General features: G+C 35.8%; 1 protein-coding gene across 3 annotated transcripts; it reads left to right on the forward strand.

Annotated features, from left to right (window-relative positions):
* The first annotated feature begins 6,512 nt into the window (after positions 1-6,512).
* On the forward strand, positions 6,513-14,666 carry LOC120342644 (uncharacterized). Of its 3 annotated transcripts, XM_039411573.2 has the most exons (11): positions 6,513-6,947; positions 7,694-7,850; positions 8,463-8,482; positions 8,794-8,892; positions 9,957-10,258; positions 10,340-10,468; positions 10,945-11,115; positions 11,270-11,382; positions 11,494-11,719; positions 13,079-13,244; positions 13,884-14,666. In XM_039411573.2, the coding sequence occupies exons 1-11, from the start codon at positions 6,735-6,737 to the stop codon at positions 14,022-14,024; spliced, it is 1,737 nt and encodes a 578-aa protein (XP_039267507.2). In that variant the 5' UTR covers positions 6,513-6,734; the 3' UTR covers positions 14,025-14,666. The 3 variants fall into 3 exon arrangements, with proteins under 3 accessions (XP_039267507.2, XP_039267499.2, XP_039267517.2); XM_039411565.2 differs by having other exon boundaries at positions 6,517-6,947; positions 11,270-11,719; XM_039411583.2 differs by having other exon boundaries at positions 6,517-6,947; positions 11,270-11,719; positions 13,079-13,256; positions 13,884-14,023.
* Positions 14,667-14,734: the final 68 nt, after the last annotated feature.

The following is a 14,734-nucleotide window of genomic DNA, read 5'->3' on the forward strand; positions in this document are numbered from 1 at the left end:
TACATGTGGTTACCATGGAGGCGACGCACGTCACAATTTATTTTAACCGGGCTAATATTGAGATCTGAATCGCCTGACCAATTTGACTAATCATTTCATTAAACAAACACTGAGGCAGCTTTGAAAATTTCTGTGGTCTTCCTTTATCTTGGTGTCTTTTTGCTCAATGGTTGAATCAGTGCTGACTACAGCATCCTTGCATTATTATACGCCTACAAATCCGTCGGCATAATAGAGCAAGACTAAGCAGTAGTTCTCAAACTTTTTAAGTCGGGCCCACTTAAGAAATCAACAGCTAACAATAAGCTACAAATAACTGCTAGTAAAGCGAAAGTATGTTTTATTCAGAAAACACGTTGAAAATACATGTACATAATGAAGAGATGTAAACAATAAAAAAATGTAAATATCCAAAACAAGGCGGGGATAATCGAATCTAACAAATAGTTCCATTTTAACTTGGCTTCACGCCCCCTTAAAAAACTTGTAACTCAAACTAATATCTTCAGTGAATCAGAATATTATCAGTATTACAGTTACGGTGAAATGCTATTCAAACGTTGAACGACTTGCTCTTTTCAACAGTATCACTGTTAAAAAGTGAAAGTCATTAAATGTTTCAAAATGAATTTCATAGTAACTTTAAAAAGTAACGATGAAATGCCGTTTAAACGTTGAACGACTGGCGCTTTTTAACAGTGTTACTGTTAAAAACGGTCAGTCACTAAATATTTTAAGTAGCATTTCACCATAACTTTAAAAAGTAATGGTGAAATGCCATTTGAACGACTGGTGCTTTTTAACAGTGTTACTGTTAAAACGATCAGGTTCCAAATATTTTAAGTACCATTTCGCCGTAATTTCAAATAGTAACGGTGAAATGCCATTTAAATGTTGAACGACTGGCAATTTTTAACAGTATTAAGGTCAGTCATTAAATATTCTAAGTAGCATTTCATCGTAACTTCAATACCCTAAAAGCGTCAGTCGCCCTTGAATCCGATATTCGCTGTTTCATACATACTGTATCAGTATTTTGAAATGTAGTAATGTACCGTTACTTTTTAGATGTTCCATATTTCTAATGACTAATTGCCGAAATACCGATACCGGGATATCGGTACGGTAGTTGTACCCCACCCAACCACTCTTAAACAGAACAGTATTAATTAAGCTACTTACTAACACACCGACTGTACCTAGTTCTCTTCTGTGTGCTCACTTAATATTGTTATGAACTTATCGGAGGTAACTAATTTTGTTCGCCTACTCCACATCAAGTTGTATAAAGGAACTTGAGCCTATGGGCAGGGGGTATATTCACTTGGCTAACACAGACAGTCCCCACACTCGTAATAGAACTTGAATGGGGAAAATCAGAATAAAATTAGGGCCTAACCCTAACCTGATACACACACTACGGGAGTACCAAAATTCCTGTGTTGCCCCCCTTTCTTTGATACAAGCACGTGCTTATATTGCTTAATGGTTGATCCAGTCTTGTGTACAGGGAAACCCAAGCTTCTGCCTGTGCCCTTGTTTTATGGATATTACACGGAGAAAGGCATTTGCTTTGAGCATTCAATGTTGGAAACTTACTCTAGATTGTGGTAACTTTCCTGATTATTCTATCTATTTTCGTTTTCTGTGTATCCTAATTTATATGTAATTGAAGAAGATGTAACAAATTAGGCCTCAAGACAAGACTGTTTACCCCTGTTCGGTAAGCAATAAGTCTCCACATCGTATGAAGTGCTTGAAGACTTTCGTGTAGTACAAGTCAACTAGCTTGGTAGGTTATCTTTTGTTAATATTTCACCGCAGGAGGAAGTATTTCACCGGAATTTATTTTTGATGACACATCTCAGAAGAGCATGTCAGATAACTCAACTTTATTGGAATTGAAGTCACTGATGAATGCAACTCAGGACATTATTGCTTGTTTGATATGACTGATCGCTGTGGTTATGAAACGACCGCAGTGAAAAATATTAAACGAGGCATAAAATTGTTGACCGATGGCTCAGGCAAAATCGGAAGTCCCTAGCGCTTATAATTAGGAATCATGACTGGATTCATGTGGTAAAGAATTTCTGCATTACGCCCAAGTGTGAAGAAGAAATCATCAGATCAGATCGGATATAATCTCATTAGTCTATGCACCTGCAATTACATAATTAAAATGAACCAACTACTGTATGTCTCAAAATAATTCAGCCATGCGGCCCCGTGCCTGTAGTGAAACATCAAATTATTTGTGTCAACTCAAATGCCGAAAATTATAATTCTGATGAGAGTTCAACTCGGAATAGCAAATTATGGGAGGTGAATAAAATTGAAGCCTAAATTCTATTGATCCATGCTTTACAAACTCTAGTAAAGTTTTATAATCAAACTTTGTTTGCGAATATTACTTTTTTAAACCCTTCAATGCAATGCCAATTGTTGAATAAAATACAATTCGATAAAGTACCTGGACGTTGTTATAGCTTTCTTATTTTAGAAGAGGTTTATTCGAGATCTTTTATCTAGGATTACAGATGAATTAATTCGCCCAGGCTTTTGTTTCGCGAAGAAAATAATAACAAGTCAAAATTTTGATGCGTGATTCGGAAACTGTAGGTAACAAACGCTGATAGGCATTGGATATTATAGTGTCCTATTTTATAATTTATTATGGTTTCAATTTGAGCAAAAAAGGCAATCAATGATTTGAGAGGCCGTACACGTTTCTCTATTTTATCGAATGCTTTCTTTCAGTCATTTCAATATTTTGTTGCCGGTCCGCAAGGTCATTTGACTAGATTTTTCCTAGTCCGCCGGAGTGGAAAGGTCGGGAAACACTGATCTAAACTAGAGCTTTATGGTTTGTCCGAAGGAAATGCGTGATTTTTCAAGTTCTCTTGTTCTTACTTAGGTCACGAGATGGCGCATTTGAACAGCATTTACTCCCTCTTCACACGCTGAAGGTTAATTAAAAGATGCCACCAGACTCAGAAACAAACCAGGTAGGGAGAAATCACTAACCGAAAAACGGAATGCGCAAAAATTTGGCTTGCTTTCGTGTCTTCTATTCAGTATTGCTTACAGTGAAAAGTTGATTTAAATTCATCGCACAGCCTATATTTCAGATTCGTACGATATTGAATTCTATATTTTGAATACATGAATTTAAATCATCTATTTGTTTGCAAAATTCAAAATGACAATATAAGAGATTTACATTTTAGCAAATCTGTTCAAATCACCTTGTTTTAATTTTAATTCTATTATTCTCGTGAAAGTCATCAAGAACCGGAGAAGCTATTATCGAGCAAAGTTCCAGATATAATTAGTCCTTCGTTACCTCGTCAGAATGAATAATTTGAGCGAGGCGAAGTTATTTTTGAGCTGCTAAACTCTCAGTCCATCGACGTTTTTAAATGTCACTGTCTTCACATTTCGTGTTTATTTTCGTATTTACGATTAACTCAATTTGAGTAATTTATGCAAATGAGTTATATATATATATATACCAATTTCATAAACCAGTACAGCATTTTAAAATTGCTACTACTGTATGCTATGACAATGAAAATCAGACAAAATAAATTAGCCAGCATGCGATTATCACAATACAGCATTGTGTACTCGATTTTGGAGATTGAATATGTAATTTTTTTCAGACAAGCATTCACATGAAAATGACCACGGAAACAAACAAACGCTAGAGATTCAACTGTGATGAAGAAACAAAGTTATGAGAACTATAGAGTTTCAACCAAATAACTGTTATGTAATGAAATGCAAATCAAACGCAGATTAATGAGACCTGTAATTAATCTCGTCATTATACACAAGGATATAAATCCACGCAGTCCTGGTCGTGTTATACATATACAGTAATTAGTTATCATGTTTTAAAATTATACACGGTTCACCTACCAAACAATTGATATGGCAATTAGTTTTCTAATGATTACACTAATTAAAATCCTTTAAGCATGCGATCATTTGATAACTAGAATCAAAAAAGGGGGAATGAATCTACTCAAACACCTATAACAAAGTTAAGTTCGCTATAGGAGGTGTCATCAGGAAATCTAGTTATGTGGACTATCTAACCTAACGATCAAATTGATTAGGATAGGACTTCAAGATATAGTAATGGTCAATAGACAATAAAAAATATTTTGTCACAGTGATTTCGAGTTTAATACACATTTTATTTAAAAATCGTCACGGTTCACATAATTGTACATATTACCCAATTTCGTTGCACTATTCATGCCAAAAATGCGTAGCGATATTGTCGAGTATATGTTCGTAACAGCATGATTTTGTTCGATAATCAAACCATGTTGAAATTTGCTGGAAACCCCTTTCCCTGCTCAGTTTACTTGAAACATTGTTTCATAAATGAATAGTTTGATGATTTGATACAATTAGCATGTAAATAAAATTTCATACAAATTATTTGTAAATTATCATAGTAGGAATTATATGGGTCGAGCAAGAAACTCAACATGTCGTCGTTTAGTGCCGTATTTGACCGAGTATCATATAAAATTGCCTTTGCTATACATTGAATCAGAATCTAAAATAAAATTTCAGACAAATTATTTGTAAATTATCATAGCAGGAATTATATGGGTCGAGCAAAAGACTCAACATGTCGTAAATTAGTGCCGTATTTGACCGAGTATCATATAAAATTGTCTTTGCTATACATTGAATCAGGATGTCAAGAAACCGGTTTTGCGCAATCGAAATTAGCTTGATAAAATTATTGCCTTGACTAAATAAATTTGGTAATGATGTCTGTACGAGAGTAACGCTCAACCATAGAACATGAGTTGCCTGGAGCGTTTAGCTTTACTCGTAACCGGTCACAAACGACGATGAACGGTGTTGGAGGGATAATTGCGACCGGTTTTTATGATGTCGTTTAATGCTGTCAGTTTGAACAGTAACTAAGACGTACGAACAAAAAATACTTTAGGTAAATTATTTTCTTTACAGTTTCCTTATCATTTCAAATATAGTCCATCCTCTAACGTGGTTTGGAATAAAATTAATTCTTCCTCACGTACCGATTGATACAGATAAATCAGCCTGAAAACCCAAAAGTTCAAGTTTGAATATTACAAATCATTTTTTTTTAACTTTTTCTCCTATAATATTTTCCAAATATCAACAAATTTTTCACAAACTTTAATCAAACATTAACTGGAAATATATAACTTAGTTTATCAACAAAATGATAAATTAGTTTTTCATTCAGGAAATAGTTTTGTATTATGATTACATATTTCGCGTTCAGTTTCCCACGAGGGGATCATTTCAAATTCGTCAGAGAGCAATATATTGCATGTAATATTGGCGCAAACGAATAGTTTGTAACAAGGTTTATTCTTTTTATTTGAAACAAAACGTGTTCGAATCTAAGTAATTTGCCCTAAGGGCACCTAACATGAAAAGACGTGCTCAACTCGTGACATTCTGTTTCAGTAGCAATGATGAAAACCTGATTTTGTATTGGTGATGTTGTTGGACAACACATAGTTGTCTAGACTTGGTATTTGACTTCATTAGATAAGAGCTTATTAGCGTAGGTACAACTTACCGTAACAATAATTAGAGAGGCTTCGCAAAGTTCAAGATTTTGTTCGGTTATTTGATATAGTCTAAACTTTCACTCATGGCTGTTTCTAGGTTGAAATTGGACCCGAGGTATATACGATAGTGAGACAAATTAGAGTCGTGTTACAAACTGGTAAGGTAAGAATGTATAGCATAGTGATTATAGCATAGTGATTATGCATCGCAAGACATTGCTAGTATATGTTATCACCCCAACAAAAAATGGTGGGAATAACGTATCTTGGAATTCAATCAGGCTAATGAGAGTTGATATCGCATCAGCCGGTTAAAATATCCATATCTTATTTTACTTAGCAATAACTGCATTTTAGTTATAACAGTTTTTAGGAAGCTACTAACGGTTAAAAACCTATATATTTTCTCATGTTGAGCGATCTAGTCATTTTTCAATGTTGAAAAGAAAAATCGTTGTAATCATTGTCGTGTCCATGTAGACTAAAACATTAAAAATATTAATCTTGTAATCTCAAAGTAGCTAATTTATGTTAGGCATTTGAATCAGTCGCCAGGATAGGCTGTCGTGATAAATATTATTATTATCGTCGTTTCTAAAATTAAAATTAATAAAACGTCAATTGATGACCAAGTTGATGAATTTTTTGTTTTGACACCGCACAATTCAAATTGGCGTCAGAAATAAACTGAGATTGAAACATTAGTAGGCAAATTTAACCAAAATTGACTCCGAATATTTCTATGTCATGTTTAGGTATATGTATCCTGTGTTTATAATTATAATTGATAAAATAAGCATGACGATGTGGTCTATTGCATCAGCCAATTTCGAGGCATTGTGTAAAACGACAGCTTGAACGGCGCGCTAAACACCCAAATCTGCATCGATGCTTTATATATTTAATATATTCTTATTCATTGTTATAGTTACACGACTAAGGAGTATATAATTCCAATAGCACATGATTTCTTGGGCAACAGTTTGAAAAAAATCGACCGCTGATCGTTTAATTTTCGTTGAGCAACAAAAACTGCGATATTACAAAGGAAAAGGTTTTTTTGTCCCGGACTATTTAGTGTCAGGGAAGCCCCGTTTTTAATTGAAGGTTAACTGTAACTAGTCGACGAGAAGAGAAATGGCGGGGTTGAGCTTTAACCCGGAAGGGCATCATATTCGGGACGGAAGAACCTTAGCAGAGATTATAGCAGATGAGGAATATCTGGAACCGGAGGAACCAAAAATCAAAGAAAAGGAAGAAAAAGAAGAAAAGAAATTCAAGTTTATGAGTTTTGAATTGGACATGAAATATCCAAGAACTTTAAGAGGATTCATGCGAATTTTACAGATTGTGAGTATATAGATTCGCGTAGCGTGTGAACTAAGATGGCGGACACCGGAACATAATATGTGTACCAGATCACGGTTAGACCATAATTCCAGATACAAATACTACGGGAGTCACTTGGCTAGTCCTCGAACTCGTAATAGAACTGAAATAAGGAAAATTGGACTAAAGTATATGGCCCAACCCTAACCTGGTACACATACTATGTTCAGGTGTCCGCCATCTTGGTTCACATACTACAGGAGCGCTGATTCGTGTTTTCCAAATGTGAGGTTACAAATTCCCAAAACCGGTTATCTAGCAAAACTTATCGTATAATAGATACATTCAACACTTATGAACAATTTATTTCCTATCTGATTAGGTCTTTGCTGAAGATTGTGATATCTGTAGGATTAGCAACCCTTAGATTCCTTAACGAATTACGAATGTTTTAATTTCACGAAAAAAAGTGATTCTATTTTATCATGAGGATGCAATTAAAAGTACACAACGTATTTTTCTGTAGAAACTTGAACTACATTTTCTAATTGTTATAATTTTTCCCCGCCGACTGCAGGATGATAAAAACGTATTTGAGACTAAACTATGAGATTATAACTGCGCAGCGTATTTTAATCCAACAACGTGAACCAAAAAGATTATGACTTGATAAATTTAATTAAATACTGTCATCAATTTCTCGCTCTACGGGCTACGCCATTTCATGAGAGGATAAGAATATTCGATTGATTCAATTTTTATTTTAGCTTTTGCTGTTAGTCGCTTTCATCTGTCTCATCATCACATCATGGGAAAACCAGGGAGTTTATTCATTTTATTGTGTATTTCTGATTTTTGGAGCGCTTGTCAGTGGATTCTTATTTTTTACTCTGATTGCTGGAAGCAGGAAAGGATCAATTTGCGGTAAGATATTACAGTATACTCAAATTTAAAATATAGATATTTTTTATTCACCATCACTTACAACGCCACGCACTAACGTGTGAGAGTATGGATTTGAATGCCGCCCAGATTCGAGCAAGAATATCATAAGACGCTTTATCCATTTTGTTTTATGGACCCCGCCGGGTAAACTTTGATTTCAAACTGGCCAGAAATTGATGAAGTGCGAAATTTTGGGGGTGAAATTGATCAACAATAAACTTGAAGAAATTACAAATATTTTCGTGACTAAGTTGCACATTTTACGGGTATTAAAATTCCATTATTGGGTCAATTTTAAAAGATATTGAGCACTGTTTCACGATCACGAGTTTACATAGATGAAATAATTACACAATATGAACTTAGCGCTGTAGTCATTATATAATATGACGTAATATACTGACTGTAAAATCATTAAAATGCCATTCAAATTCTTTTGTTATGACAAAAACTCTTTACAAGAACCAGTTTTGACCACGCGATTTCATTCTAAATGAAGGCCGTAATATGAAAATTACTTTTTAAAGGATGTGCTATAGCAACATCCTCGATGAAATTACAGCAATTATATTTTATTGTTATATTTAACAGGTTTATCGTGGGTGAAAGTGGTAAGTTGAAGCTTATATTGAAACAGCGTAATAGAATATTATGATAACGTTAAGGTCTGATGTAAGTCTACTAACTCTAGTGACATCACAATAGCAATAAAGTTTTGAACCGAGATTAATGAAAAGGAATGAGCGATATAAGTTCAATATCACGTGCCTTGTATTTCAAAAGAATTTTAGAATAATTTAATGAGGCGTGATGTAATAAGACGACAGGATTGAATCTTTATGTAAAAGTGGTGAATCACCATATGCTTTTGTGCTGCTCTATAACTATCAAATTTTATTGGTATTTTCTTTTCTTCCTGCAGGAATTAATTTATTTCATTTTCTTCGGATTCATTATATTTATTGGTGCATGTTTGGCAGCCAGCAACTCGGGTGGAAATCCAGCTCTGAATGCAGGCGCGGTAGGTATATTTATTCTGACAACAATATTAGAATCCAAATTAATCAAAACAGTTTTTTACAATAGAACAATACCATATGTCAGCGTAAGTTTAATGTTACTATGTATGAGAGTTTTCTGAGAAATAAATCATTTGTTTACTCACGGGTGTAATAGTACTTGAAAAGTTCTGATGCGTTCGAGTAGGGCTACGGAATCTGACACAGAGTAAACAAACCAGTACATGTATAAAGATCAAAGTCACGATAAAAATCATAGCCACAAAACACACTGGTTACGATATTTAAACGAAATGTGTACCGTGTGACTTTCACTTTATAAATGAGCACAATATTCAATCATTTGTGGTAGAAATCTTAGCTTGGTTCTTAACTACGCTTAAGATTTATAGGAATATGGCGGAAAAAATTTCATTTGTACGTTTTATTATCCTATTGCATCAGCCTACTTACCTCCGATAAAAACGATGAACAACATTTAATTTATTATGTCCGTTAGCACAGTGACTTAAGAGCGAATAAGTTATGCTATTATAGACAATAAAACTTGTCATTTTCATGCTGGGAAAATGCTGTGCACCGTCATTTAAATGCATACTGCTACGTGTAAGTTCATTAATCTCCTTCACACAGCCTGAAGCGCATTTATGTTGCGGTTTTGAATAGTTTATTACCTTGTGGTACACAGTTACGTGGCTGAAAGCAATAAAATTTGTGCTAACAGAACAACATCTGTTATACAGGCATTTGACAGCATTCTTTACAGAACAGTGTGTAAAAAAACCCATTATCCATTTGTCAAAAAGCAATTGCCAACGGGCACAGACGGCGAGATTAAGACTTTTTATTCTCAAAACCAGTCTGACAATTGTGAAATCTACACATCGTCCACAAAAATGTCGCAACCAGATTTTATAAATACCAGAGTTTTGACAGAGTGGTGTATATATTTCTAAAAAAGAAATTTTGAGTCATTGATTGAAATCAATTCAAATTATTTTTGATATGGTATGTTTCTGCCTTATTGAGTTTTAATTACTGTACTGTTTACTTCTGTTTTGTCCAGGCATTTGGATTTATTGCCGTTATCACATTCGTTGTGTACATCTTCTGGACGTGGAAGGATTACAAGAATTCAGATGACGATGAAGATAAAAAAGACGACGAAGATGATGAAAATAAAGAGAAAGATTCTCAAGCTGACGGAGATGACGTAGAACGAGGTCCAAGCTACGGACCTCAAGGTAGAAATGGGAGTATGAACGAGAAACGTCTTACGGGAAGCATGATAGATCCCCCGGAACATCAAAATGGGGATTTAAGAATCGATGCTCCTCAGAATAACACAAAAGAAAGTGGAAACTTTGGGTGAGAGAACTATCTTATCGGAATAATATTTATATTATCGAATCATTTCAAAATTAAAACTTTCAAAACCAAATTTTTCAGTGGCGCTCCTCAGTACCGACACCTCAACGACGGAACCAGATCTCTGGAACGACCACTTTCTATCATTTCGAGAAACGAACTTATTGATCCAAAATCAAGAAAAGATCAGCACAACCGCCGCCCAAGAAGGTATGTAACGTTAGTAACGTGATTCAACGTTTACGAGCGATTCCGGTTACCTCAGCCGCCAAACAAAGCTAAGATAAACGTTTCTGGGGCCAGTACAAAACAGATAACCTGAATTACTCGTACATTTGTATTAACACGATCACTATTGCCCTTTTCTTTTCGAAGTGCCTACATTAAGTAGTTTAATTCCGAATCAAACGATAGAAATCTGTTATTCTGTTTCATACGAATGTTGATGGTTATTGAATCGAAATAGACTCTGCTCGTCTAGGAACTGGAAATTGTTTTGAAAATAGTGAGTAATGTCGAGCGATGGTAAATAGTTCAGTTAACTTTTCTAAGTTGTAGCAGATCCCAAATATGTGCGGTTTCGCTCTTACGTAGAAATTTAGAAAAGTATCAATTTATGAAGTGCTGTACTGACTATTATAATTAGGTTAACTGCATGTTATTACCTGGCATGTGTTTATTTACAGCGGATCAGACAAGGACTCGGCATATAGCGAGGGATCAATGGTTGACCGCAATCGTTCTCTCCCGACTAAAATGAGACGCACAGCAAGCGCTAGAGCAGATGAACGACAAAGAAGCTCGGGAAGGAGACAGCGCGAATTCAGCGACAGAAGAAAAACTGGATCAGCCGAACGGTAAATTACAGGCGGCAATTCAGTGGTTATAATTTCCTCTAAACGCCTGTAGGTTATATGTAAGAGCGGAATTCAAACTTAAAATCCCGTTAATATGACATTGGCTAATCTTTACCAAAATTTAAAATATACCTTATCGCGTACTTACTTTCAGACGCCCACCACAAGAACTATCCGCAGAAATCTTAAACCAGGAAGATGGTCGCCAAAGAAAATCAGTTCCAAGTTGGCTACGAGCGGCGTTGGACGACGACGAGGCAGAAAGAGGTGGGAGAAGACTCGTTTCTACAATGCCTGCCCCTGGTCGAGGCGAATTTCCACTATTGCACATGTCTGATGAAGAGTCAATTGCTTATCCATCTGTATCACAAACTTTAGGCAATGGAGATAGGTTCGGCCCACGATTCAACAACAGCCGCGGGCGTGGAGATCCTCGGCACGTTCAGCACGACCAAAGAAGACGAGGCGGCCAACTTCACAGAAAAACTTCACGCAACCACGGGCAACATGGAGTGCATGGAAGAGGCGGGAAACGTTTCGGCCACGCCCACGGTCACCGGCACATACACGGGCATGTCAAGAGGCAAATGCACGGACCACACAGGTTTCTATTTAAATAAGTACCGATCAGTATGTTCCCCAGCTTTTCTTTTTAGGGGGGGTAATTTAAAATTTAGGGGGTGGTAAATAATTTGCTATTAGAGATAAAACTAGGCTATTTGTATTCTTGAAAAAATGGTATGGAAACGATGTACATGGGGGGCCCCCAAGTAGATTGACGCGAGCCAAAATCCACAGCAGAATGAAATTGTAGGGCCAGAAAAGGGGAGCGAGGAAAAGTACGGGCTGACACGGCTGGGGTTCAGGGCGCGCTCAAGCGGCCTGAGAAAATTTTGAGAAATAGGCACCAAAATAGGCTCTAAGCTTGATTTTAGATACACCTAGCATTGCAGTTTGTTATGTAATGAAATCAATAATTATAATATTTAGCTAATAGAATTCCCGGGGAATAGATAACAAGCACGGCTTTCAACCGTAAATATATACTACTACGTTTCAACAAGTAATTTGCAACTGATAGTGACTAATGAAGTTACTTGCTCATCTGGCATTGTATGAATGGCTACTTATGGCTTGTTTTGTTACACATTTCTAATTTTCGCTGACAAATCGCTGAAGTTTGATTCTTTTCAATAAAGAAATAAAAACGCTGTCATTCATCTAAAAAACGTCTGTTTTCAGTGCCTAGTTTTCGTTTTGTGACATTTTTAAGCTTTCTTAATATACGGCTGATATCTAAAATACTGCAGTGTGTAATCCTAATACCCATACGTATACATAAGATACCGGAATAATCCAATTGTTACGAAATAAACGTGCTTAAACTGTGATAATGATGTAACAATAGACGGTATCTAAAACTCAAAAGGTACCACATGAAGGTTTAAACTATTTCACTCAAGTTCGGCGAGCCATTTTAAATCGTCACGCGGGCCGTAATTGGCCCGCAGACTGCGGTTTAGAACCCCTCAGTGTAGAATCGCACCTCAAAATTAGGGGGGGGGGGGGTATTTGAAATTTTAGAGGGGTGTTCACCCCCTATAGGGGGGGTGTAGGGAAATCACTGGTACCGATAATACTACTGTTACTATCCTGCAAGGCATTGCGCACAATATATTGCCATCAACCTTGCACGCCAGATGTTAGGAATATTGGGAGCTGATCACACCACACTTCTATCAGTAGTTAAATGTATATTTAAAAAGACCCAATAACTTTTAATGAACTGTTATGGGACAATACTTGAAATTGAAAACGAGAAAGAAGTAGGCCTACTGGTGGACGACTTACCACGTAAAGTTGTAAAGATAATCCTTCCTTGTGTTCAATATTCAAAGTCGGCGATTTTTAAAATACGCACACACGTTTTTATATTCATTCTTGTTTTCGTTTAACTTCATAGAGGGCAACACAGGCGAGGAGGTCGTCATGGTCGAGGACATGGTCACCATCGCGCACACTATGGCGGAAATGACCGTGTTAGACCAGAAGATGACGTTTTGCTTCGCAAAATGGTAGGAAACGATCAACTTGTTCATAGAAGTAACGGACAATTTAGTGGACCAGGAGTGAGTACATAGGTGGGGTAAATGAACTTCACATTTTTAAAATAATATATTTATATCACTTATTGTATCAGATCAGTGATTCCCAACCCTTATCGTTAAATTCCTACTTCACTATGAATAGCAACTAATTTATTTATTGAATATTAATTAATTCTCAGATAGTAATATGTGCATAAATAAGGGTGCTGAAGTAGTGTGTGTACCAATATGGAGGTAACTAATTTTGTTCGCCTGCTTTACATTAAGTTGTGTATAGGGACTGAAACCTATGGGCAGGGGGTATATTCACTTGTCTAAAACAGACAGTCCCCGAACTCGTAATAGAACTAAAATAAGAAAAATTGGAATAAAATTATATGGCCCAACCCCAACCTGTTACACACACAATACAGGAGTCCTTAAATAAATATTATAGTTCTAATAACGAACTGAATAAAATATTAGTAATATACACTATAGCGAAGCCAAATTACCCCAAGAACGACAAAATTTCTACCTGTGGAAAAATTCCTATCCGATTGGAAAACATTGTTTAGACTTCAGGCCCAACTAAACACTAACCGTACATTTTGGACCTTATGAGTATCCTGCGATCAACTTGTTAAGTCTGAATCTAATAAGCTTTTTGTATTTATACAGAACAACAGGCGTGTCTACCTCGAACAGCCTGCTACGATTCACTTCCCAGAAAAATCACGATGGGACGACAACGAGCCGGGTTTGCCGGATTTTGGTGGAACACATAATATGATAGAAAAATATTTAAACGATCAATCGTAGCGTTTTGATGGCCAAATATGAAAAATTCAATAATCCAGTGACACTGAAGAGTGACTATTCGTAATCGCCCCAGGAAGATATAGTTTGGAAGGTTTTACGCAACCATGTGCATTCGAGAAAATTTTCCAACAAAGATTCAGTATTTGACGGACTTTAACTACCTGATTTATCAATAAAAGAATTTATTATGCCCCTTATGGTCCGTAAAATACATTGTATATTCTTCTGCATCTTCTTTCAACAATATCCATGTTTCCTTCTCCTCGGTCGGATATCGAGTCATAGACTTGGAATTATTTATTATCTGCAATGATTCTTTCAACAATTTTATTTGCGTGCGAAGCAATTAGAATCAATGTGAACGAAATTTAAACAAAATATTTCAGACTTGAAGTTTAATGAAGTGTTTTTTATTATTGTATTGACCTACCTATTCACGTGATCAACGAATGCTGAAATCATTGAGAGTAACATTCAAGCTTTAATTGGACTTTCATTCTGACAGACATGCAAACGTCAAGAAGAATTGCAATGCGTTTAACAAAAAATAAAATTGTTCTGCTGAAGTTTTTAGACGATGTACTGCAATATATATGAATATTATATATATATACTTTTTAAATACATCCCAAATATGACGCATATCTTGGAATTATCCCCTTAACTTACCTGGGGGAGTGGGTTGGAAATTATCCACATAGCTTTCTCGG

This window comes from Styela clava, chromosome 1 (genome assembly GCF_964204865.1).
Source record: "Styela clava chromosome 1, kaStyClav1.hap1.2, whole genome shotgun sequence".
NCBI classification, from domain to species: Eukaryota; Metazoa; Chordata; class Ascidiacea; order Stolidobranchia; family Styelidae; genus Styela; species Styela clava.

Coding starts and splice junctions, on each gene's coding strand:
- LOC120342644 (XM_039411565.2), top strand. CDS start 6,735: ATGGCGGGGTTGAGCTTTAACCCGGAAGGGCATCATATTCGGGACGGA. Junction 8,483..8,793: donor GTTTATCGTGGGTGAAAGTG/GTAAGTTGAAGC, acceptor TTCTTCCTGCAG/GAATTAATTTATTTCATTTT. Junction 10,259..10,339: donor AAAGAAAGTGGAAACTTTGG/GTGAGAGAACTA, acceptor CAAATTTTTCAG/TGGCGCTCCTCAGTACCGAC.